Source organism: Desmodus rotundus, chromosome 5, assembly GCF_022682495.2.
Source record: "Desmodus rotundus isolate HL8 chromosome 5, HLdesRot8A.1, whole genome shotgun sequence".
Lineage (NCBI taxonomy): Eukaryota > Metazoa > Chordata > Mammalia > Chiroptera > Phyllostomidae > Desmodus > Desmodus rotundus.
In genome coordinates this window covers 101,545,295-101,570,281 of record NC_071391.1, presented here as the reverse complement: position 1 = coordinate 101,570,281, position 24,987 = coordinate 101,545,295, and the positions used below count along the sequence as shown (strand labels likewise).

Below are 24,987 nucleotides of genomic sequence, written 5' to 3'. Positions count from 1 at the left end.
GAAGGTGTAACAGTTAAAAGCTGTGTTTTAGTAAAGGTTATTCTTAATAATTAGACATAATTCTTGGACCTTGAAACAACTATATTATCACCTACTGTACAATAACTTTTTTAATCAAAAGGGTTTTTTTTTAATTGATTTTATTGGGATGACACTGGTTAACAAAATTATACAACTGTACAATTCCACAACACATCATCAGTACACTGTATTGTGTTTATCACCTCAAGTAATAACTTTTGCACCAATGCAAAATAGGAAAATACATGCATCATATGAGAAGTATAATCTTCATTTCCATTTAAAACAATGTCTGTGAATGTGTGTACACAGAAAAACTGGAAGGCTGTTGGAAAAAACGTTAACATAACCACCCCCCGCCCCCATCGCACCCTCTGGGCGGGGAGCAGGCTCCCTGGGCAATTTTTCCCTTTTCCTCCTGTAAAGTCCGATAGTATTTTTGTTGTTGTTGTCCTTTTTACAATGACCATGCATGCAATTGTTCTTAAAAAAAACCAACTATTTCCTTTCCTAAAGAGACATCTATTTTATAAGGAGGGGGACGGGCATTAATAAAAATGAAAAATACAAAATCCCCCTTCTGAGAAACCGAAATCTTTTAAGTCAACAAACACCCCTTCTTTCAACTCCTAACGCCTTCCAAGAACTAGGCGGCCTAAGTGCCTTTTGGCAAAAATACGCAGCACAAGCAGTTTTGGGTAGGTGGCGACCAAAATATGGTTGCAAAAATCAGCTTTCAGTATAATAGCAAATATTTTAACTGCTAACTTCAGAAGGTGCACCTTTAAAATGCAGCGACTTAAAAATAAAGCAATTTTAAAAATCTTCATTAACTAATTAAATTACGCTGATGCCCAATGGGAAGCTAGCGTTATGAATAAAGCAGAGGCATTGGAAAGGCTAAACCAAACTTCAGTTTCCTTTCCTGGGCTGCCCAGCCTAGGCGGCTCGGCCCTTGAACTTTGAGCATCCGGGCTCACTCAACAAGCCGTGTGTCCGGAATCCCTCCAACTGGGAAACGGGATCAGGTCGGCCAATGGCTTTCTGGAAGCCAAAGGGACAGTGCCGGACACAGGCCCATCTAGATTACTGTGACCCGCAAACTCAAATAGGGAACATCAACGCACACCTACATATGGTTCCCACAAATGCATGTACTCCTAGCAAGAATGCAGTACTTTGGGCCACGTATTCCCCACTCACCAGCAGTTGCTAAATGTTAGGCCTGAACTTAACCGTGGACAGGAAGCTGAACAGAGGAGAGACCATCACGTGCTACACTCATTAGATGCCGTCACAGTACGCGCAAAACGCTACACTTTCGTTCCGGCTGAGTCCCTCCCACTCAAGGGCCCGGCGCTGCTAGAGGAGACCTGCTGTGTCACGTGATCACTCCCGGAAGCGCGGCAGACAAATCTGGCTGTGGCTGGGTTTGAGGTGGAGAGCGGTTTCCAGAATTATGGCAAAATCTGGGCGGGGGCTGGATTCTGAGAACGTAGCTGCGGTCACTGTGCTAAAGCGAGCGGTGGAGCTAGATTCCGAGTCCCGATACCAGCAGGCTCTGGTGTGTTACCAGGAAGGGATTGACCTGCTCTTGCAGGTTCTAAAAGGTGAGCAATGAGCTGTGGAGGGAGGGTTACAGGAAAAGGCGCAGCATCCCGCCGTGTCGGGGGTGCAGTGTAAGAGTTAATGACTTTTGTGCACCGCGAGGGAGCAAATACAGAAGGTGACACATCTTACAGGTACAGTCTTTAATAGATTGATGCCACTAAGAAACAGGGGGTAATACAATAGATTTGTAAGAGATGTAACCAAATAGAATGTATAAGCCTAGGTAGGACTTGTGTTTTAACATTGTGTAGAAGACGTTTAAAAAAAAATTTTGTCCTCACTCAGGACATCTTATTTTTAATTGGTTTTAGAGAGAGAAAGGAAGGGAGAGAAACATCCAGGAGAGAGAGAAAGAGAAGATTGGTAGACTCCCAGGGCGCCCCCATCCGTGATCGTAGTGCCTGGGTGGGGCACCAATCCCCTCAATTTAGGCTTGTGCTCCGAGTGGAAATCGAAACTGCTACATTTCCGTCGCTGGTCAGCGCTCCAACCAACTGAGCCACACTGGCCAGGGCTAGAAGACATTTTTGCAAGATTGGACCAGATCGGGCGCGTTCTAATCTAGGGTAGTATGGCCCTAGATTAGAAGACATTTTTAAATCAATTGGGGAAATTACAATGTGGATTTGGTAACATTAAAATTATTAGCTTTGTTAGGCAGTCGGGTTTCTTCAAAAACTTTTTTAATTTTTAGAGATGCTGACCGAAGTACTTCTGGAGGAAGCGTGTAAGCAAATGTGGCAAAAATGCTAACAATTTTAAAATCTAGGTTTTGTGTAATAAGGATGTTCATTACACTATTAATCTTTTCTGTTTAAAGTTTAATTAAAAGTAAACAAAAGTAAAATCACATAGTTGTAGAAGAAAAAGGTTTTTTTTTTTCCCTTGATTAATAGGTTTACTGATTGATATTCGGTGTGAGAAATGCTAACTAGATTGTGGGTGGGGACGGTGAGACTGTTTCTTAATTATTCAGTGTCGTGAAGTACCCAAATAAACCGAACACCAGCACAACCTTTGGTACATAGTGGACACCCAGTAACTGTTTTAAATTAAGACCAGCCTCTTTCCTTCATCCTGTAGCTCACAAACTGGCTTAAGATCTCCCCTCCTGTCTGCCTTTTAGCCTGTTTATAATGTAAGTATTACAGGAGTTTTGAGACAGCAGAGGGCGCTCTGCAATGTTCAGTGCTTCCCTCAACTATAAAACTGCCTTGTGTGGGGCCAATTTAATGATTATGAGGATGATAACAATGAGTATCATCATTTATGAGTGGTGACGCTAGGCACTGTGCAAAACACATTAAAAGCATGATCTCGTTTCATACTTAAGTTCCCCTGTGAAGTAGGAGGTGATGTTATCCTCACAACGTAAAAAAAGTAGTTTGCATTCCAATTCTGCTACAGTTGGTAGACTCACAATTGGAAGTCAAAGACTCTGGAGTACTGACTCCCAAAAAGAGAGATGGTGTACACTGTCGGTCAGGTGGAACACTGCTCAAGTCCTGGGGCTTTAGGAATCTGAAGCAGGAGGATCACAGGAATGCGGCTCCACTGTGCTCCACTGATCCTGTAGAAGTTACAGAGACAGTGACATGATTTTACAGGTTAAGGTAAATAACCTGTAAATGATGGAAAATAACTCTAATACAGGGGATTAGTGTCAGGAGAGAGCAATAGACATTTGGGGGTGGAAAGGTGGATGTGGCCTTTTTGATATAGGGCCTTTGGAGGAATAACTAAAATTTCAGAAATCAGAAATTCAGCTAATCGTGTTAAAATTCTGTCTGTGCTGTTTAACCAAATAAGTGGTTCATTTCAGTTCAACATATGTCTTACAGGAGAAGAGTGAGAAGTAAAGATTAAAGGTACATTGCGTCTTGGAGGACGCTGTGGATGGCCTTGACTGGAGGAGATATTAATCAACTCACTTCATAGACAAGGACAAACCATTTAAAGTTTTTAACCAAGGAATGATGTAATTAAAGCTGCATCTCAGGGCTCATCTCTCTTAGGAATATGCTCTTCTCCCAAATATTTGCCTACTCCTTCACCTCCTCAGTCCTCACACAAGTATCACCTCCTTTGTGAGGCCTTCCCTGACGTCCAGGCTAACATTATAACCCCACCCCAGGACTCCCTCATCCTTCTTCCTTTATTTTCTTTAATACCATTTATCATCATCTAACATACGTGTTTTATCAATTCAATTGTAGTCTTTCCTCATACCTGAATGATAGGGGAGAATTGTGTCTGTTTTATTAACTGCTGTACCCCCAGTGCTTAGAACAATGCCTGGCATGTAGTAAATTCTCAAGAATTATTTCTCAAGTAATCAGTGAATATGGCAAGATTGTAGGAAACACATTAAACTGAAGAGACTGAAGTCAAGCAGACCAATTAAGACGCTCCTGCAGGAATCAAAATGAGAGGTGATAAGGGGTCTAAATGAATCAGGGAGGTGACGCCAATGTTAGGAAAAGGAGACGACAGTATGGATATTGAATTGCTGACATTGGCATATGACCAAAAATCTCATGTGACTCACTTTATTGCGATAATTCCTTTATTGCAGTGGTTTAGAACTGCAGCTGCAATATCTCTGGGGTATGCCTGTATGTGTATATTAATAAACCTACATATACTTTCTAGTTGTGTTGACTGAAAGGGTCTAGATGTAGTGATAGGACTTTCCTAGTAGCAATGAACACACTTAGCACCCAGAAGTTGATTTCTTGATACCATTCTTCAATAAAAAGAATCAGGGCTCTTTGGAAAAATGCTTCCTTCCAGGGCTGGGCAGGGAAAATACAAGAAGAATTTAAAACATTTTGTACCAGGAAGTAAGGAAGTGCTCAAAAAATGATGGGGCATGTTGAAAGAATACAGAAGCCAACATTAAAGAACTCTCAAAGCCAAAGCTGATAAAATTTGAGCAAGAAAATAATGATAGTATTGGATTACAACCCATAGAATAAAATAAAACCCATGAATCCATATTGATATGTTAATAATTGAATAAATCAATAGATGGGGAGAAGGAACAGTTCTTCCTTACAGTAGAATTCCAATTAATAGGAATGAAGGCAACAGAAAATCACCATTTGGCAAACACTGTAGTAATACTTTTCGGCAAGGACTATGGATGGAGGCTAAAATTAATGGGTAAAAGAGTGGTGAGAAACAGGATGTCTTCCCACAAGATACTTCATTACAAAGGAGAAAATAAGTGATTTTACAGTGCAGAGAGTTGTGAATTCCACCTTAACCAAGTGATCAGAATTAACATAACAGAAATAAGACACATCGACATCATGTACCCACTGAGAAGGGCACGACACTTCTATGATTTTTTTTTGCCAAAAAAGCATAAGTTCAACCTAATCATGAGAAAACATCAATAGCCCAAAATGAGAGACATTCTACAAAATAACCACTATTCTTCCTAGAGGACAAGGTCATAAAAGGCAAAGAGACTAAGGAACTATTACAAATTGGAGGACACAAAGGAAGAGGCATAAATGCTAAGTGGGATCCTGGACCAGAAAACAAACTTTTTTAGTGAAAAGATTGGGGAAATAGGTTTATAGATGATTTAATAGTGTTGTATGAATTTTAATTTCCTAACTCTGATAATTGTACTATGGTTATGTAATATATATTTTTTTAGTTTAACTTTTTAAAAGATTTTACTTACTCATTTTTAGAGAGAGGGGAAGGGAAGGAGAAAGAGAGGGAGAGAAACAGCAATGTGTAGTTGTGTCTCATGTGCCTCCTTCTGGGGACCTGGCCTGCAACCCAGGTGTGTGCCCTGACTGGGCATCGAACCAGTGACCCTTTGGTTCGCAGACCCGTGCTCAATCCATTGAGCTACACCAGCCAGGGCTGGTTATGTGATATATTAATATTAGGGGAATATGGGTGAAAGGAGTCTGTACTATTTTTGCAACTTTCCATAAATATAAAATTAATTTGAAATAAAGTGTTTAAAAAACTGAGTTTAAAAAAAGAAGGAACCAGAAGTAATTTGGTAACTGATTGGGTTTGGGATGGTGGGACTTTGGGGTAAGGTTTTATTGATAATGTATATTCAAAATTACCTTACATTTTGGGGTGGCTAGGAAAATGAGCATAAACTATAATGGAGAAGTCTAGAAGAGAAGTTGGTTTTGTGGAAGATAGATAGACATTGTTAGCTCTCTTTTGATTATGATAAGATTTCGAATCTGTGGGAGATTAGGTCAAAATAGTGCGCAGACTCAGGTTTGACGTGTAGTAAGCACCCTTACCAGACTTCGTGTATCCAGCAGGGAGACAGTGTCAGAGTTCCCCTCCTAAATAAAGCTGCTTCAGATGCTTAGTGCACCAATGATCAAGTCAAAATTGTGTGTTTTGGGGTCAAGGCAAACCAGAGTAAGGGGCAGGAAATGTGTGGAAGACTTGGGAAGCTGGAAATAATGCCTATACTAAGTAGAAAAACTGTTTTGAAACTTGGGAGTATATTTTTTTAATTTGTAGGTACCAAAGATGATACAAAGAAATGTAACCTTAGAAAAAAAATTTCTGACTACATGGACAGAGCAGAAAATATAAAGAAACACTTGGATCAAGAAAAAGAAGGTAAAGCAGCTATTTTAGAGAATGTGTTCATACACTATTGACAAAGCCGATTTCACTTAGTGTTCCTGGCTCTGCCTTTGGAGCTCTGTGAGGTCTACAACATTTATCCCTGCAGCTGACAGGTTTACTCTGCATTTCTGCTCTCCTGTGCAGAAGCTATTTTTCTTTCTTTCTTTTTTTTTTTTTTGCAGGGAGTGGTCAGTGGGGAGTGAGGTGGTAGTCAGATACCCTCTTGAGAATCTGAAGAAAGCTATAAATACTGCAGGACTTTGCCTACTGTTTTAAGGAATTCACAGATCCCCATGAAGCTTATGTGTACACCCAGATTAAGTTAACACTACACAGGAATACTGAATGTGAGTCCTGTATTTAACTTGTATTCCTGTTTATAAAATGACCAAAATACTATAGTATCTAAAGAAACTCCTGGGATTTCTTTGGGAATTTGTTGTGAATCAAAACATTTCAGAAGTATTCCTAATGATTAGAGATGCAGTAATACTGTTCCCTGTTTATTATTAGCTCTCTCCTTATGAGTATCTAGTTTACAGACAAATATAAGTGGCCATTGCCACAGCTGTCTGAAGTGCACACTGCAGCTGCTTTCTGCAGCCAAAGGAACTACAGCCCTAAAAAGCCAGTGCCTTCAGTTCCCCAGCTGCTGCTCCTTCTTGCTGTCCTGAGTACAGCCCTCTCCTCACCTCTTCCTAGTGTTCTGTACCAGCCCTGGATGCCCCACTGAGCTCCTCTGTTGAGTGGAATAAAATTGTTTCCTTAACTCCAAACTGAAATCTACTATGAAATTTCTCTCTACAACATTGATGAAATATGGTAACATCAGCACTGTGTTTAACTACATTGGGTTGAATTAACCTATGTGGCACCCTTGGCTTCAGAATGGATGCATGGTTGCTAATATTGTATCTTGAAAATATTAGAAACAGAATCCAAATTATTGGTTTTTAAACAGTTTGACAGTGCAGCCACCATATAGATTAGGAACTAGCCATTAAAGGTCATATTTTTAAAAAAAATCTTAAAGATCTTTGAAAACCTTTCCAATAGTTATTCATTTTGAATGAACAAACTCATTGGAACTATCCTACTAATCTTCTGGCATCCTAGTCTTTGGCTCAGGTTAATGAAAAGTATTGTCAATTTCTGCCTAAAACATTCCCTGCAAGTTCTAAAAAAGACTTCTAAACTCCATATTTACTGCATTTATGTATTTAATACTCACTTTGGCTATTAAATTGCAGAACATAAAAAGATAAATCTTGAGAGAAGCACCAGATAGCCACTGGGTTATAACTTGTAGTTCTGAATACAATGGTGACAGGAATATCAGATAACTTTATACATACAGTCCTCTCTTGAATAAAATGCCTGGTTTCTAGGAATTAGCTCAAGAACCTGTTCCAAGAAATCTCTGGACTTTCCTACTTTCCTGGCCTCTGTAAAGGCAAAATCACTCAGGAATGGTTTGCCTTATTTGCCTCTATGTGTAGCATCTTGCCATGTGCCTGTATACAGCAGCCATTCACAAATGTTTACTGAGTGGAGGAGTTAAAAAAATTAATTTGTATCTGATCCTGATTAATCACTACATATACATATATATATAAATAAAAGTCACCACTGGATTTTTTTAATTAAAGCTTGTGTTTTGTAGATGGAAAATATCACAAGCAAATTAAAATAGAGGAGAATGCAACAGGTTTCAGTTACGAGTCACTTTTTCAAGAATACCTTAATGAGACAGTTAGAGAAGTTTGGGTAGAAGATCCCTATATTAGACATACTCATCAGGTAAGTGAAACAAACAAACGTGATGAAATGTTATTTTAAAATGTATGAGTTTGTAGTAACCCATCCAAATATCTTTCAGCTGTATAACTTTCTGCGATTTTGTGAGATGCTTATTAAGAGACCATGTAAAGTAAGAACAATTCATCTTCTCACCTCCCTGGATGAAGTAGGTATCTGAAGGCATTTACTCTTCCTTAACTTCATTTCATTCAGCTATTAGATGCAGTTCAAGCATGGGAAACTGGACATAATGCTTCAGCTAGAGCTCTTCCCTCAGGGTGAACTCATTATCTAACAATGGGCATAAAACACAGTGAGAAAATGCTGTTGATTTTAGTATCTTATACCTTGAATTTGGCCACTTTGCTAAACTGTCTTATTCATACTTTGTCAGTTTAGTCTCTTGGATGTTCTAGGAGGCAGTCACACTGCCTGCACTATTGACAATTTCATCTCATTTTCATTACTACCAGTTAGTATTTGTATCTCTTTTTCTTGATTAATTGCATTGGCATTCTGGGGGATCATAACATAATAGTGGGCATCTCTTGATTTTGACTTACATAGGAATGCTTCTAAATAATTCAAATTTCTAGGATTAATTTGAGAACAAGCCAGCTCCATCTGAATAACTAAACAGCGTTACTAAAATACATTTTAGGAGATAGGACAGAGTTGTGTTATGTCTGCATTAGAAAGAACAGTTAATCTTTTGATAAAAACAGCTGCTCATAAACCATTTCATATTCTTTGGTTGCTTCTTTGAAATTAATGGCCATTGAAACTAGTCTAGAATCTTTCCATTTTAATTCACCTATAATACGCATTGCATAGCTCAGGGATAATTTGAAATAATAACAACTGAGGCAGAAAATTGCATTTTTTTCTTATTAACAGGGCAGTGGGAAAGAGCAGCAAATTTGTGGCCTGAAAGAAATAAAAGAGTCACTCAGGAATCATGGAGTGCTGTTGGAATTAGAATACTCTTCTTCAATACATGACCGAGAAATTAGGTTAGTGTATAATAATATTTTAACTTTTATGCAGTTGAAATATACTTATTTTTATTTATCTTGTTTTATATAATTGCACATGAATGTTTAAATATTAAATTTTTATTTTTTATTTTTTAATATTCAAGAGCTCTTTTAAGTCATAAAAATTGTAATGTAAGCACTGTTATTATTCTCACTTTGAAAACTAGAAGACTGCAGCTCAGACAAGTGAAATACATTATATAACTTTGCACAGCTGACTAATGTTTGATGGTATCTGAACCCAGGACCCTCTGCCCTCAAATCTCATGCTTTCACCTAATAAATATCATTACTGCATCTTAAATATTTACATCACAGTAACTGAGATAGTTTGCTTAACATCATCAATCATCATCATCAATAAAAGCATTATTGTTAAGAAATGGAACCAATTTACTTGAATTGGAATAAATCAATATTGTAGATAATTTTTTAAAAACATACACAATATAATATAATCTTGGGGCTGGATAGGATTTTTAAGGTTATTCGGCCCCTCCATCTTTCCTACTTGATTCTGGGACATGTTTGAGGTTATGTATTTTTTTTGTTTTTTGTTTTAATATATTTTATTGATTATACTATTACAGTTATCCCATTTTTTCTCCCTTTATTCCCCTGTGTCCTATTACCCACCTCCCACCATCATTCCCCCATCTTAGTTCATGTCCATGAATCATACGTATAAGTTCTTTGATTTCTCCATTTCCCATAGTATTCTTAAGCTCCCCCTATTTTGTACCTACCATTTATGCTTCTTATTCCCTGTACCTTTTCCCCCATTCTCCCCATTCCCCTTCCCCACTGATAACCCTCCATGTGATCTCCATGTCTGCAAATCTGTTCCTGTTCTAGTTATTTGCTTAGTTTGTTTTTGCTTTTGTTTTTTAGGTTCAGTTATTGATAGTTGAGTTTGTTGTCACTTTACTGTTCATAGTTGTGATATTCTTTTTCTTAGATAAGCCCCTTTAACATTTCATACAACAAGGGCTTGGTGATGATGAATTCCTTTAACTTGATCTTCTCTGGGAAGCACTTTATCTGCCCTTCCATTCTAAATGATAGCTTTGCTGGATAGAGTAATCTTGGATGTAAGTCCTTGCCCTTCATGACTTTGAATACTTCTTTCCAGCCCCTTCTTGCCTGTAAGGTCTCTTTTGAGAAATCAGCTGTGACAGTCTTATGGGAACTCCTTTCTAGGTAACTGTCTCTTTTTGCTGCTTTTAAAGATTATCTCCTTATCTTTAATTTTGGGTAATGTAATTATGATGTGGTTGGTGTGTACTTCCTTGGGTCCAACTTCTTTGGGATTCTATGAGCTTCCTGGACTTCCTAGAAATCTATTTCCTTTGCTAGATTGGGAAAGTTCTCCTTCATTATGTTTTCAAATAAGTTTTCCATATCTTGCTCTTCCTCTTCTCCTTCTGGCACCCCTATGATTCGGATGTTGGAATGTTTAAAGTATGCCTGGAGATTCCTAAGCCTCTCATTTTTTTTGAATTCTTGTTTCTTCATTCTGTTCTGGTTGAATGTTTTCTCTTCCTTCTGCTCCAAATCATTGATTTTAGTCCAGGTTTTCTTCCCTTCACTGTTGATTCCCTGTATGCTTTTATTTCACTTTCCATAGCCTTCATTTTTTCTTCTATTTTGTGAACACATCAAACATTTCTGTGAATGTCGTGATGACCAGTGTTTTGAACTGTGCATCTGATAGGTTGGTTATCTCTTTATTGCTTAGTTGTGTTTTTTTCTGGAGCTTGGATCTGTTCTTTCATTTGGGCCATATTTTTTTGTCTGGGCATGCCTGTTATGTAGTAAGGAGTGGAGCCTTAGGCATTCACCAGGGCGGGGCAATCCACATGGATGCGTAATGGCTCTGTATGTGGGGGAAGGGTCCAAGAAGAAATGATGCCACTTGCTCAGCTCCCAACTGGCTTTCAGTCACTTCCCCTAATATCCAAAAGCAAATTGGGCTCTTCTGGTGCTGATTCTAGGGTGGGTGGGTTTGTGTACCTTCTAGGACCCTGTGGGTCTCTCCAACAAACTCTCCTGGGAGTCTGGGACGTTCTCCCACTGCTGTACCCCCCACAGGTTTTTACAGTCAGAGGTTTTGAAGCTTTATTTCCCCACGCTGGAACCCTGGGTTGCTTGGTCTATCTCGCTCCCCAGTTGTTCCTCCTGATTTATCTGCACATGAATGTGGAACCACCTGGTCCTCCAGCTGCTGCCTTGCTGTGAGTCCTCTCCACCCCTGCTGCCCTGCTGTGAGTCCTCTCCACCCCTGCTGCCCATCTCTGCCCCTCCTATTGTCTGGAGGAATGTTTCTTCTTTAACTCCTCAATTGTCAGACTTCCATTCAGTTCTATTTTCTGGTAGTTCTGGTTATTTTTTGTTTTTAAATTTTTTTGTTGTCCTCCTTTTGGATGTGTGAGGAGGCAAAGTGTCTAAATATGAAGTTTTTAAATAAAGCTTAATTATTGTATCTTTTCACTTTTGAAGGAAAATAGTCTGGCTTATTTTGTCCTGTATGTGAGTTTCATATTTCCTAATGGAATAAAATTTACATTTTCTATGACAGAAAGGAAAATAGAAAATTCCTTTCTGTCTGTTCAGCTACACATATTGTATTATAGTATTGGGAGAATTTATTTCCTTTTCTGGTGATACTGATATTTATTTAATTTGGCTTTACTTACAGTTTATAAAATATTCTAGTAGGTATGACAGTATGCTGTGTCTATGAGAAAATAGTATGTGCGGTTTTTTTAGTGGTATGTTTCCTCTGTTTAGCATAGTGGCTTTCTTATGTTTTTGGCAATGGACACCCTCAGTTTTAGTGAAAACTTAAGCACAACCTAAATGCAAAACACAGGAAAATGCAGCTGCTGTGGTCAAAGCAGAGGTCAGGATCCAGAGCCCTTCCTGTTTACTTCGCCGATTGCTAGCTAGGACAAACCCTGAAACACCACCGTAGGCTGCTTGACTATACTTTGAAACCACATATTGGCAAACCAGGAAAGTTTTATCAGCAAGCTGAAATTCAAGAGTAAGTTTTAATGAGATTGTTAAATTTTATCAGCAGCTAATTAAATCAACCTGTGGTTTCGTGGACATTTTGCTTCATTGTAAACACAGCCCATGAGTTACCCCCAGGATTGATTCAATTCATGCTACTGGAGGAAATTATTTTTCTTAGGGAGGATTTGCTGTCACTTCATACCCTATAGCTTTGATAATTGTCTGACATAACTGCCTGGAATATAATACTGTATACTAATTTCAATAGGTTCGACAATGGATGGATGATTAAGATTGGAAGGGGACTGGATTATTTTAAGAAACCACAGGTAGGATATAGCCATATGAGTGGGTACCACTCTTTGTATCATTTTAACAACATGGCTTTGGTCCTTTTTGTTTAAAAAAAACCTCTTCTCTTCTCTTCTTAGAGTCGTTTCTCCCTTGGATATTGTGATTTTGATTTAAGACCATGTCATGAAACAACAGTGGACATTTTCCATAATAAGCATACAAAAAAAATATGATGGGTAATAGTTTAGTTTACATTGTATATTTCCATTTTGAGTAAATACTGCTTTTTTTTTTTTTTTTACTTTGGACAGATCATTCCTATGTGACTTTAACAATAAACTTATACATTTCTACTAATTTATGGATCCATTGTTTCAGTTGTGACCAAACCCAAATATTTTTATAAATACATTACTTAGATTTACAGTGTTTTAAGTCATATGGTAAACTTAAACATTTTACTAGCTTTTCTCTTACTTGGCTGTTGGAACATGAATCAATAATGAGCACCTGTTATAAAGATGAATTGGATGTTAATATTGCCCCTGGGAATTTAGAGTCCAGGCAGAAAAATTAAGGATAAGAGTACTCTTAAGACAGTGGTGGCCAACCTTTTTGGCACCACGGACTGGTTCACGAAGGAGGGTGGGGATGGGACAGGAGGCTGAGCTCAGGCTGCAAGCTTCGCTTCTTGTGGCCCGGTTCCTGGTCCAGGGGGCTTGGGGATCCCTGTCTTAGGAGACAGATGGGCTTGTGGGTCTAATATCCAGGAATAAAAAGTACAGTATCAATTTTGTTATGATTTAATGTCTTTGGCAGACATACACCAACATTGTTATCCAATATTACCTAACTCCATAAAGGCAAATCAACCCATTTAGTTATCCAGATGCGTTTTGCAGCTCATTCAAACTTGGCTGGCACATTCATAAAGCTTCGCAGTTTAGAATTAACTATTTTGGGTAAGCTCATCCATCCAGATGCCAGTTGACTGGTTGGGGAAGAGGACTAGGTTCCATGGAGTTGGACTGGGAGAGTGGGTAGAGGTAGAGGCAATGAACAGTCCAGAAGCATAAAGAATAAGCTAAGCCAGAGTCTGTAGAGATCAATAGAGGTACTGCTGCTGTTGGAGAGTGCACATATAAACACATCAGGGAAAGACTGATGATTAAACTGGAGATTAAATAGTGTAGAAGACAAAACCAGGTGGAAGGAAGCCACGGGACTAAGGTTGAGCATAGTCCTGGGTGGCTTTAGACACCAGGTTTATGTTTTGCCTTTGTGGGCAAACAAGAAGGACTTCCAGAAAAGTTTCTGATGTTTTTCTTGGATGTTTTAAGGTTCAGGTGCTGATAATGCTGAACCTGGAAATACTCAAACTAGTTTTACCCACCTTTATTATATGTGCCACAGGTGAAGGTAGAAAGATAGAAATCGAGAGATGAAACCTTCAAAAGAAGAGGTTTACTGAAAACAAGGTGGAAAGAAAGGAGAAAGGGGAGCTCGATGCATCAAAGAAGCAAGCTATACACTAATGAAGAATATGGCTCCCTGAACTGCTGCTGGGGTATGGCTTATATTGATAGGGCTTGATTCTTGCCCCAGGAGCAGGGTTGTTTTCCAGTTTACTGCCACCGGCTGGTAGCCACCAGCACATAAGCAGAATGAAGCTCTGTGGGGAGTACCTGAACCGGAAAGTTAGGTAGGAGTGTTATATGCGAGATCGAGGGTTCTCGCTCTAGGAACCGAAAGACTCTGACTCTTAAGAGATTTATAGATGGTTTATTGGCCAAACAAAGTTTTTACCTGCACAGGGGCGAACTCTCCGATGAGAGCCGCGCCAAACGCTCACAGGCTAGCTCTTTTAGACAGTGAGAAGCAAGCAAGCAAGTTACAAAAGCGGGAGTTGCTGTTATCTCTGCATAGCTCTGACCTCTGGAGGAGTTTTGCTCTGGGTTCAGGAGGAACTATCTGTCTGTCTCCTGTTGATAAGCTTATTTCGGATGACGACTTGTCTCTCTTCCTTATCCATTCTAGTGACCTTCAAGAGGTTTTCTGCTTAGCAATGCTTATAATTGTCTAGCCCTTTTTCCTAGCTCTCAACAGGAGAGGCTCAAAAAAACTAATTAAGGAGCATTTTCATCCATTTAAGAGGGGCTTAATCTGTCTACTATGGAAATTGGGGATCTCAGGAGAGCACTTGCACAAATATTGGACCTGATCCAAAGTTCCTTTCCGCAGCAGATCCTGGCTTAATTTGCCAGGTGCCCATTGTCATGTGGAAGTAGAGTGGCTTTTCATTCAGGTGAGAATATGTGTTAGATCTCCTTACTGACATGTTAAAATAACAATTCTGATTTCTAGAGCAGATGGATCTGTCACTGGATAACCAGCAATCCACAACCCTGTGAAATTAACTTTTCTTTAACTCTCATAGAAACCCTGCCTAAGAGGATGATATTTAAGGAAGAGAGCCTACAGACATGCCATCCATTATTCTAAATATTTGTAGTTCTATTCCCAGATGCAATTAGACTGCCAGGAGGGTACCAGATGCAAGTTTATCAATTAAACATATCAAGAAATATGCAAGAACTATATTTTAAAAACAAGCTTTATGAAAGGATATAAAAAGAAAACTAGAATAACTGGAAAGACAAATTATGTTGCTGAATGGGAAGGGTTAGTAAGATATCAATTCTCCCTAAGTTAGTTTATAAGGGAAATGTCAAGAGACTACACAAGGAGACTTATTTGACAAGCTATAAAGACATAATGCTACAAAAACTTTAAAAAAATATCTGGGTGTAAGAATGGAGAAATCAGTGGAATAGAATAAGGAGTCTGGAAACACATCTGAGAAAATGAACATATAATAAAGTTGGTTTTCATCAGTGGAGAAAGAATATACTGTTCAATAAATGGAAAGAGTAAGAAATAAATAAATGGAAAAATAACATTAGATCTCTACTCTGCCTAGAAAAATTATTCTAACTGGATTAAAGTGCTAATTAAATGAAAAATCAATTTTTAAAAACCCACTAAATGTACTAAGCACAATACAAAAACCAGGAATTATCAAGGAAAGGGCAAAAAGGTTTGATAATTTTGTAAATATTTAAAACGAGTAAAGGAACCATAAAAAACAACATGTAGAAAAAGGGTTATTAATCCTAATATATAAAAAAGCTAGCCACAGTTTCAGCAAGTGAACTTGACCTCACCTCCTTTAGCCTCACCAAGGATTTTGTCCTTGGAGCAGTCTCCCCTCTCTGCTGGATTGTTCCTGCAAGGCACATATTCCATGCAGATAACCACGCTGTCCGCTCCTCATGAACAAACTTCTTGAAGGATTTCTCCATACAGTTTTTTTCCCCATTTCTTCACCACCCATTCACACTTCAACTTCAGGCTCCAGTCTGGCATATGGGGCAACAGGCCCTACTGGTTAATCATTCAAACATTAAAGCCTGGGGCAGTACTTCAGTCCACCTGACCAAGGTGGTTTTACATTAGTAATTTCATCTGCGGCTTTAATATTCCACTCTTCCTTCTACAGCCCTGCTGTCTGTGGGTTATAGGGTATAGGAAACCACTCAATGTCATGTTCTTTTGTCCAATCTTGCACATCATGACCACTGAAATGTGACCCCAATCACAGTCTGTTCTATGAGGATCTCTGTACATGGTGCTCAGCTTCTCTAATCCCCTAATGGTAGCAGTTGGGTTTGTATGGTGACAAGGGAAAAATTGGGTTAAACTAAATGTGGTGTCCACACAAACCAAGGCGTATTTAGAACCCTCACTTAAAACTCATACTAGGCAGTTGGAAGCACTTTGGGCAAGTGTACCATATCCACTTGGTGCAGTTCTCAAATAGGTTCTCCTGTCTCCTTAACCCTGACCACGGCAATTTATGTTTGACAGTTACCATTGTTGGTGGCAGCAGTAGACTTCCTGGTTCCCATCTGGCATTTCCCCTCAGCACTAGTTTGATTACTCTGACCCAGAGGCTAAATTCACCAGTAGAGGTTTGCAGAGTTTGACTTGGTAGAATATCAATGCCCAGTATGTCATGTGGTATTGGAGAGAGAAAGACTCCTATTCTTGTGGGGGAATTTGCAGTGTCAAAGGGACCCTCCTGGCCATAAGCGTTTGCCTTCCATAACTACTGATGTCATTAAAGGGGCCAGAAAACTTCTGAGGGTTACTAAGTATCAAAGTACATTTGGCTCCAGTATCAACCAGAGCCATCATTTTTTATTTCTGGGGGGCTGGTGAGTTCAAATGGGGCCCCCGATTGCCCCAAATGGCCCCTGGAGGTGATCTTGGCCTGTGTCCTATACCCAGGACATGGAGGTACCCATCCCAAATAGGACTATCTAAGGCTCCTGCTGGAGCAGGCAGGGTACTAGGGGTGGTAGAGCCAGGGGTGGTAGGAGCAGTTCTGAATAGCAGGTCTGTTCAGGTTTTAAGGCTTCCCACAGGCTGGTCTGTCTTTTCAGGTGGGGTCCCAACAGGGATGATGTCAAACCACATTTGCTTCCAAGTTACTTTTACTGGACCCTTTAAAGCAGATTGGGATAACCATTTGGCTTCTTGAATTTTGTCTTTAGTCTTTTCCCATAGTCTGTACCTGTTCCTGGGATTTGTCAGTTTTCCCCAGATCATCAATGGACTGCCCAACCTCAAAGATGTCACCCTACGACTGAGCTTAGTGGCCCATATATGGTGCTGGGGATGGACTGAAGTATCTTGGCTTTCATTCCTGTAGTGACTGTGGCTCGATCAGGGACTTCAGACAGGGATATAGATGACCTGTTTCATTCTTAACTCCCTACACATTTGTTGTATCTCCTCTATTGATTTCAGGGTCCCACACGGCCAGCCTTCCCTGCAGGACAGAATATTCCAATCCCTAAGGGAATGAGTACCTTGAACCTCTTGAGCACCAGCAGGCATTGCCAGAGGCAGAGTGTGCCATGATAAATGACTGCTGTTTTAAGCCACCAAGTTTTGAAGTGCTTTGTTTTGTAGCAATAGGTAACTGGTAAGACCTGGAATACTCTTCACTTTGCATGGCTGCTTTCCTCTTACTCTTCAGGTGTCAGGTTCAAAGTCATTTTGATAGGTCTAGCTAGGTAGCTCCTATAATTGTCTATTATAACCACCTGGACTTTTCTTTCAAACTATTCTCATTTTGTAATTATTTTCTGATTTGTTTGTCTCTTTCCCCCACTAGGCTTAAGTTTTTTTTAACTCAGATCTTGACCTATCAAATGGGTCATAAATTCCATATTTAAAAAATGAAATAAAGTTGAATATAAAATATCAGATAAAAAGATAAACATTGTATTATGAACTTGTTAGAGACATAATGTGTGTGTGCTGCTGCAAAGTATAAAATATATTTTTACTTGTTTTTAAAAAGTTTGAAAGCCAATACATGAAACTGTCATTTCCTGAGGTCAGTGACCACGTGTTTTTCACCGATCATGAATATCCAACTAGCAAAGCACCTGGCACCTAGCAGGCACTCAATAAACGCATAGTACGTACTCTGGGAATAAGTGGAGTCTCTGAATGAACTTTAGGGACAGGAAATGGTTGGCAGTGATGTTACTCTTTAAAGAAGTTTGGCAATGAACAGATAGAGAGAAAGAATAAAACCTTGAGCAGGAGAGTTTGGGGAAAAGGAGACATAAGCATGTTCATTTACTATGGGTAAGGACCCAGTGAAAGTAGAGAGAAAATGCAAAAAAAACCCCAACCAGATGAATATTTGATAGCATAGTATATTTGAAAGGAAAAAAAACAACAAAACAAAACAAAAAAACTAGGGTACAATTAAGAGGGATTAACTTCAAGGAGTTCTTTTTCTGAGATTGGATGAAATGAGGTATGTTGAAATTCAGAACATGGGAGGCTAAAGGAGCTAATCTAGGACCTTTCTAAGGGTCTCTGCTCTCAAATATGAGTCAAGGTTTGTGACAATAATAGTGGGATTCTGAGTTGAAGAGTAGAAACATTTAGGAATAATGCCTCTGAAAAATGTGAAGGAATCAACAGATGAGTTGAATCTGACACCAACAGAAAGAAGAAAATTTAAGTTGGAAGTTGTAAATATGAATTGGTTTAATCTGAACCAATTCATTATGTGAATTTTCTTCCCACGTTGCCTGCCCTCTGAGCATAGGAGTAAAAAACCAATTGTTGGAATTTTTTTTTAAAAAGGTGGCTATGGTAGGTCAAGAGAGCAAATGACAATGCTGGTAAGAAAGGGCAATGGATTTGAAATAATTCAAGCTAGGACAGGAAGGGAGATATAGCAAGAGATTAGGGAAGAGTTCAGGGCTTATAAAAGTTAAAATAGGCTTGATTTAGTGGGAGAAGATGGAAGGATAAGATTATAGCTAAAAGGAAGAATTTTGGAATTTAAGGGATCAGAGGTGGCAAGAAGCCTGGCTTGTGTTCCCCAGAGGTCAGAAAAAGAACTAAAGTCAGAGTGTCCTATATGGTAAACATTCTCAACATGGTAACAAGCAGGAGCTGAAACATAAATGAATGCTAGGTATTAAAATCACTGAGGAAACAGACAGAGCATCCTAGACGCCAGTAGAAAACACAGACAAGGATAGGTGATAGACACAAATGGGGAGAAGTTACTGAAAGAGTCTAGGTCCTTTTAATTTTAAGAGACATATAATGTATATTGCAATTTTTTATTTTCTTACTGAAACGTCAATATTAAGAAATATACTTGCATTTACATTATTCCCTTAATTTTTTCACAGAGAATATTCCATTTATTGTATAGTTCATTGTCGTCTGGACATGTTCTATGTAATATATTTGTTAGCATAGTAGTTTCAACTGGGCAAAATTTACTACCAATAAAACTTGAAGTTAATTTGTCACATATTTCCAGTGGCAACCAATGATCTGGTGCTTCAATGTTACAGATTTCAATTCTTCCCTTCTTTACATCTATGAATACTTTAATTTCCAAGTATGACTGTTCATGTAACACATTAAAGGAAGTTTTTACACTGAACTTTGGAGTTTTGCCATAGACCCACTCCCAGGTTTGTAGTTCTTTGGCTTTGCCATTTATTCCAGGAAACAGTGTCTCATCTGTTGGGTTTATTAGGTTGATGTGATTATCAATCTGATGATAAGCAGCATATTCTGCGGCAATAGCATTTGTCAGCACTTCACAGGTCAGAGTGGGGTCTTTTTCCAACAGATTTTTTACTGAGGAAGGTATGCTGGTGGTAGCATTGCTCCTGATCCCTTGGTAAGGGCTTCTGAGCAGAGACGACAAGAGGGTCCCATTGGTACTACATAACAAAGTGCAATGGTGATAAGCAGTAGTCCGGCCAATCTTCGAGGCTGTTCCTGAGATTTTAAATTGTCCATCAAGTAAAAGGTCAAATCTTTTGGTAGGCTGCACATCCAGCTGGGGCTGAACTGCATTCAGGGCTCTCACAACTAATTTCAGATTTTCCATCCTATCATACTTTTTTTTGGTTGTAAAAAAAGTCAAATTGATATTACCCATATCATGGTAAACTGTTCCTCCTCCACTTCTTCTCCGAGCCAGTTTTACACCTTTTTCTCTCATCAGATTCAGGTTACATTCCTGCCAAGGATTCTGATGCCTACCAATTACAACAGAGGGAGAGTTTCTCCAAAAGAACAGGACTGGCTTGCCTTCTAGATTCACATGGTCATGGATCCAGTCTTCTACAGCCAGATTTTGGTAAACATCATTGGAAACTGACTGTAAAATAAGCCCCCTTTTTACTGTGTTTTTAAAGCCAGTTGCTGGGACCTTGAGGTAACAAAGTAACTGGAAGCAATTCTTCTTTGAAAATGGGATCAGCATGCTTTTAAAAATGGAAGACAAACAAATTAATTGATTGAGAAAGGGAAAAATTAAATTGTTTTCTAGTTATCAATTCTTGGTTATTTAATCCAAACTTATCTAATTCTCTATCCAGGACAGCTGCTATTCTTGCCTTTAGGCTTACCATTTGTCTTGAGCAATTCTACAACAGAGTATTCAAAGGAAATAAATGCAGACAAAACTCAAATAATTTCATTTGAAATGGAATAAGGGGACAGATTTTTCAAATAATAAATCTGCAAATATATTATGTAATATATCTCAAAACCAAACCAGGTAATACATATGTTCAGAGAAAAATGAGAGTATAGATAAGCAAAAAGAGGAAATTAAAAGGCTCCATACCACCACCAGGAGGTAATCACAATGAATGAATCGGTATGTACCCATTTTTCTCTGAGCATGTGTAATACACACACACTTCCCCCCAACAGAAGTCATACTATTATTTCATTCAGTGTTATATCTGTCTTTATATTAGCCTTAATGTTGTTAATATTCCATTATTAGATGTACCACAGTTTACTCAAACTATCTTTTAGTTTGTATTGGGTTGGCCAAAAAATCCATATGGTTTTCTTCCATAAAATAAGAGACACATTTTTCATTTTTACCAATAACTTTATTGATTTGGGGATCTTGAGTACGTCTACTATCTCCCTCCTGGTATAACGTTGATTATTCTCAATTAATGTCTCGATTTGATTGCTATCAATTTCAACTTGTCTACCGACTATGGAGCATTGTCCACTGAGAAATCTCCAGCACAAAACAGCCTAAGGGCCCATCAGTAGATGAGTGGATCAAAAAGCTGTGGTACATTTACACAATGGAATACAATGCAGCAGAAAGAAAGAAGGAGCTCCTACTCTTTTCAACAGCATGGATGGAACTGGAGAGCATTATGCTGAGTGAAATAAGCCAGGCAGTGAAAGACAAATACCATATGATCTCACCTATAAGTGGAACCTAATCAACAAAACAAACAAGCAAACAAAACAGAACCAGAAACATGGAAATAAAGAACAAACTGACAGTAACCAGAGGGGAGGGGGGAAAGGGATAACAGGGAAAGGCAGGGGAAGGGTCATCAAGGAACATGTATAAAGGACCCATGGACAAAGACAACAGCGGTAGGGAGGGCCCCAATGGCAGGGGGGAGGAATGAATGTAGGGGGTGGGGAGGGTGGGGGAGAGTAATGGGGAGAAAAGGGGACAACTGTAATCGCACAACAATAAAAAAGAAAAAAATCTCCAGTACAAAAATTCACAAACCACTTTTGACTCGTTTGATTAGTCATAGCACCTTGTCCATAAACTGAACAAATATTTTTGTGTGTGTTTCAGCTGCATTTTTACTTTTCTTGAAATAATTAAGTATAATATGCTGAAAATGTTTCAATATTAACATGGCTACATAAAAATTCACCAATTTGTAAGTTTTAAAAAAAATGCACACTGACATAACTGTGACAATACAATCTATCAAAATTGTTTCGAATAAAGTTAAAGACAACTAAGGTCTACTACAGCCATCATATCAAAAAAAACCCCAACAACGAACCTTTTAGCCAACACAATAATTTTAGGTTGTTTCTAGTTTTGCCACGTTATCAGCAATGTATTCATGAACATCTCAGTGGAAAGCTTTTTTGTCAAAATAATTTTTTTAAAAAGATATTATTTAATTTTAGAGAGGAGAAGGGAGGGAGAGAAACATCAATGTGTGGTTGCCTCTCACATGTCCCACACTGGGGACCTGGCTTGCAACACAGGAACATGCCCTAGAGTGGGAATTAAATTGGCGACCCTATGGTTTGTAGGCCGGCACTCAGTCCACTGAGTCACACGGGCCCGGGCTCTGTGGAAAGCTTTGATTATGCCCTTGTAGTATTTCAAATTAGTGCCTATTTGACTTTGAGATATATGATTTACTGGCAACATAACTTATTTAGATCAATATTAGATTATGGTAGATACCCTGAGGTCAAGGGGAGAGGCAATCTGAGTAGCAGGTTATATGGAAAGGCTATGAACAATTTTATTACGTTTGGATGAATTACACTTTTTTCTTTTTAGCAGTGCTGATGAACTATTAAGTGGCAAAATGCTGAAAATACTAGTTACACTAATGCAGTATTTTGACTAGTTATGGTTGTATGGAAACCATTCTGTCCCAATTCTGTTTTTTAGGATGGTCATAATTTTTCTTTAGGTTTAAGAACTGGGATAGAATGGATTATTTTGTAATTTTTTAAAGTCCTCTCACAAGGGTATGTTCATTGATTTAGAGAGAGAAGGGTGGGGGGTGGGGAGAGAGAAAGAAACATCTATGTGAGAAAGAGAGAAATCAGTTGCATCCCATGAAGTTCCCTGACTGAGGACGGAATCCGCAACCTAGATATGTGCCCTAACCAGGAATCAAACTTGCAATGCTTTTTGGTGTTTGGGGCAGCACTCCAATGCAATGAGCCACTGGCCAGGGTTAGAATGGATTATTAAGGTTCATAACCAGGCCAAATTCTTTTGTAGTTAAGTAATGTCCTAGAAGCACAATTCCCAGGTTAAAGAGTTTCACATTTTCATTATTCTTGATACATTTTCATAAATTATGCGATGGTAAAGTTGAACTAATTTACACTCTGTCCAAAAAGGTCAGGAGAGTTTAATACAGGAAGGGATACTTAAACTGTCTTGAAATCTGATGGAGATTGATCAGATGGAGGGGAGTAGCATATTTCAGGCATATGCAAAGACAAGGAGTCATCTAATATAATAAGGCGTATTTTGGGGCTCCCTCTTTAGGGACAAAGTTACACTACTAGTCTTCTATGGCTATGCTGCCCTAAGGAAGTCTCTGTGGTCAGACTGCACTGCTTTGGTTAAACCCTTTGTTCTTGGTTCTGTTTGAGTGTGATATAGTCCCTCATTCACTCAACCAATGTTTATGGAGTGCCTACAAGGTACAAGGTAGTAAGGGAATAGAGAGGGGGAGGAGATAAATTCATGTAATTCTAAAACATCTGGACTTTTTCTAAAAGCAGCTGGGATCTATTGAAGTGTTTTAAGCAGGAAGGTGTTAAGCCAGGCTTTAAATAAAGCTACCACTGCCAGCAGTGTTGAGCATGGAATAAAGAAAGGCTAGAGCAAGGGCATGGAGACCAGTTGTCCAAGCTAGAGATGAGGGCCTGAGCTAGGGTAGCAGACATAACGAAGGGGATGGATATGAGAGACAGTTTAGGTCATAGACTGGTTCTTGTCTTCAAGGAACTCACAATATAGGGGGATATATTAAAAAGCAATTAAGGCAATAATTAAAATAGTATTGTAAGTGCAATCGGGTAAGTACATTAGAGGGCCATCTATTTCTCAAATTAGTGGAACTGACATTGAAGCAGAGATAAAAGGGGTGTGGAAAAGTATTACAATAATGTATAACAGCTTGGCAGAAAAAAGCGACCCACTCAAAGAATTTAATTCCATTGACTGACACTTAAGATACACAAAAACCGCTGGTACTTAACAGTACAAGAATGGGAAGTTGCACGAGATGAGGTGGGAGGCATAGAGGTCAGATAATGAAGAGACTTAAAAATCCAAGTTAAATGCTTAATTTTATCCTAAGGGCCACGGAGGAAGTGCTGAAGAGTTTTAAGAAACTAGGAAGATCAGATTTATACGTCAGAGACATCACCTAGAGATGTAAGCATGGAGAATCTATAATACTTGGTTGAATGAGGGTGAAAGACAGTCAAGGATCTTGTCAGCCGGATATTCAGATAAGTCTGTCCAACTTATAGTTTTGCTTGGTGCACACAGAATCCGAACAGAAAAATTGAGTTATATGATTTCAACATTTGACCCCTTTGGAAACCACCTTCGTAACTCCTGGGCTGTGGAGAGATCCTGCTATTAAAACCAGGACATCCTCGCTCTCCTAGAGGAGGCTTGAATTCATCTGCGACAAGAGCACCTCTCTTGTATTCCATGCTTCAGTTAACAGGTCCTCCAAAGAATGATACTCTTTCTTTCGTGGTATATAGTCAATTCTTGAAGGCCTGGTAAAGTTTTGTTTCTTCCAACTAACTGCTTACCTCTATTCTCACCTTGTAATTATGAATTTTATAGTTTTTTCTCAGAGGACAATCTTATTTCCAAGTTCTGTGGGGACACTGCATTGCCAAACAAGCTTCATCACCGACCAAAAAGCAAAAAGTTACAGCCCCACTTACCCACCTAGACAGGCCCAACTCCTTCAAAAAACGTTTCCGAGTTATTCTGCCATCCTGACAGTTCGTCACTTACCCAGAGACGGTCGTGTGTGCACGTTTTATTTTGCCTTTTCGGCTGTCTGTGGACATGAATCGGCTGGCACCCAACACGTTCTTTTACCCTCCGGTATTGGCGAGAAACCTTTTCCAACTGGAGTTGACCACTCCCAAGGGATGAGCGCAAACTGCGGTGCCTCCAGCACCAACGCGCAGAGCCCGTCCTCGGAGCCCCAGATCCCCGCCCGCCCCGGCCCGCTGCGCCCCAGAGCTACGCGGCTGGCATAACCCACCTGCTGCTTCCGCGGGCGCCCACAGCCACCCGACTCCGTGCTATCCCCGCCTTACAGGACGTGCTCGCCGCGCTACGACCCCGGCACCGCCCCGGAAGTAGCACGAG

At 39.3% G+C, this 24,987-nt stretch overlaps 3 protein-coding genes across 8 annotated transcripts in view; 1 reads left to right on the top strand and 2 right to left on the bottom strand.

The window, feature by feature from the left end:
* MRPL30 (mitochondrial ribosomal protein L30) overlaps positions 1 to 24,905 on the bottom strand; it is a 32,684-nt gene extending 7,779 nt beyond the window's left edge. The window contains exon 1 of one of the 2 annotated variants that reach the window (XM_053925119.2): positions 24,881 to 24,905. The gene's annotated coding sequence lies outside the window, so the exon portion shown is untranslated. Of the gene's footprint in view, positions 1 to 1,224; positions 1,381 to 24,880 lie in introns of those variants that run through there. The other variant, XM_024571874.3, reaches the window with a different exon arrangement.
* MITD1 (microtubule interacting and trafficking domain containing 1) lies at positions 1,422 to 20,160 on the top strand. 3 transcript variants are annotated; one of them, XR_006657028.2, is made up of 8 exons: positions 1,422 to 1,631; positions 6,151 to 6,252; positions 7,925 to 8,061; positions 8,141 to 8,227; positions 8,959 to 9,074; positions 12,385 to 12,445; positions 17,283 to 17,460; positions 20,038 to 20,160. XR_006657028.2 is itself a non-coding variant. In XM_024571861.3 (7 exons), the coding sequence occupies exons 1-7, from the start codon at positions 1,481 to 1,483 to the stop codon at positions 12,641 to 12,643; spliced, it is 750 nt and encodes a 249-aa protein (XP_024427629.1). In that variant the 5' UTR covers positions 1,422 to 1,480; the 3' UTR covers positions 12,644 to 12,767. The 3 variants fall into 3 exon arrangements, 1 of the variants encoding a protein (XP_024427629.1); XR_006657029.2 differs by having other exon boundaries at positions 17,283 to 17,453; positions 20,038 to 20,124; XM_024571861.3 differs by lacking the exons at positions 17,283 to 17,460; positions 20,038 to 20,160 and adding an exon at positions 12,548 to 12,767.
* LIPT1 (lipoyltransferase 1) overlaps positions 18,143 to 24,987 on the bottom strand; it is a 28,323-nt gene continuing 21,478 nt past the window's right edge. The window contains exons 1-2 of one of the 3 annotated variants that reach the window (XM_024571860.3): positions 24,881 to 24,982; positions 18,143 to 20,299 (exon numbers count right to left, since the gene is read on the bottom strand). In XM_024571860.3, the coding sequence (XP_024427628.1) occupies positions 19,177 to 20,298 (1,122 nt within the window). In that variant the 5' untranslated portion in view covers position 20,299; positions 24,881 to 24,982 and the 3' untranslated portion in view covers positions 18,143 to 19,176. Of the gene's footprint in view, positions 20,300 to 24,624; positions 24,853 to 24,880; positions 24,983 to 24,987 lie in introns of those variants that run through there. The other 2 variants (XM_024571859.3, XM_045204805.2) reach the window with 2 other exon arrangements.

Bases quoted from the DNA above. Each gene is read 5' to 3' on its own strand.
- MITD1 (XM_024571861.3), top strand. From the start codon at position 1,481: ATGGCAAAATCTGGGCGGGGGCTGGATTCTGAGAACGTAGCTGCGGTC. The intron at 8,062-8,140 runs GTAAGTGAAACA...AATATCTTTCAG, and splicing joins ATATTAGACATACTCATCAG to CTGTATAACTTTCTGCGATT. The intron at 12,446-12,547 runs GTAGGATATAGC...TTCTCTTCTTAG, and splicing joins ATTATTTTAAGAAACCACAG to AGTCGTTTCTCCCTTGGATA.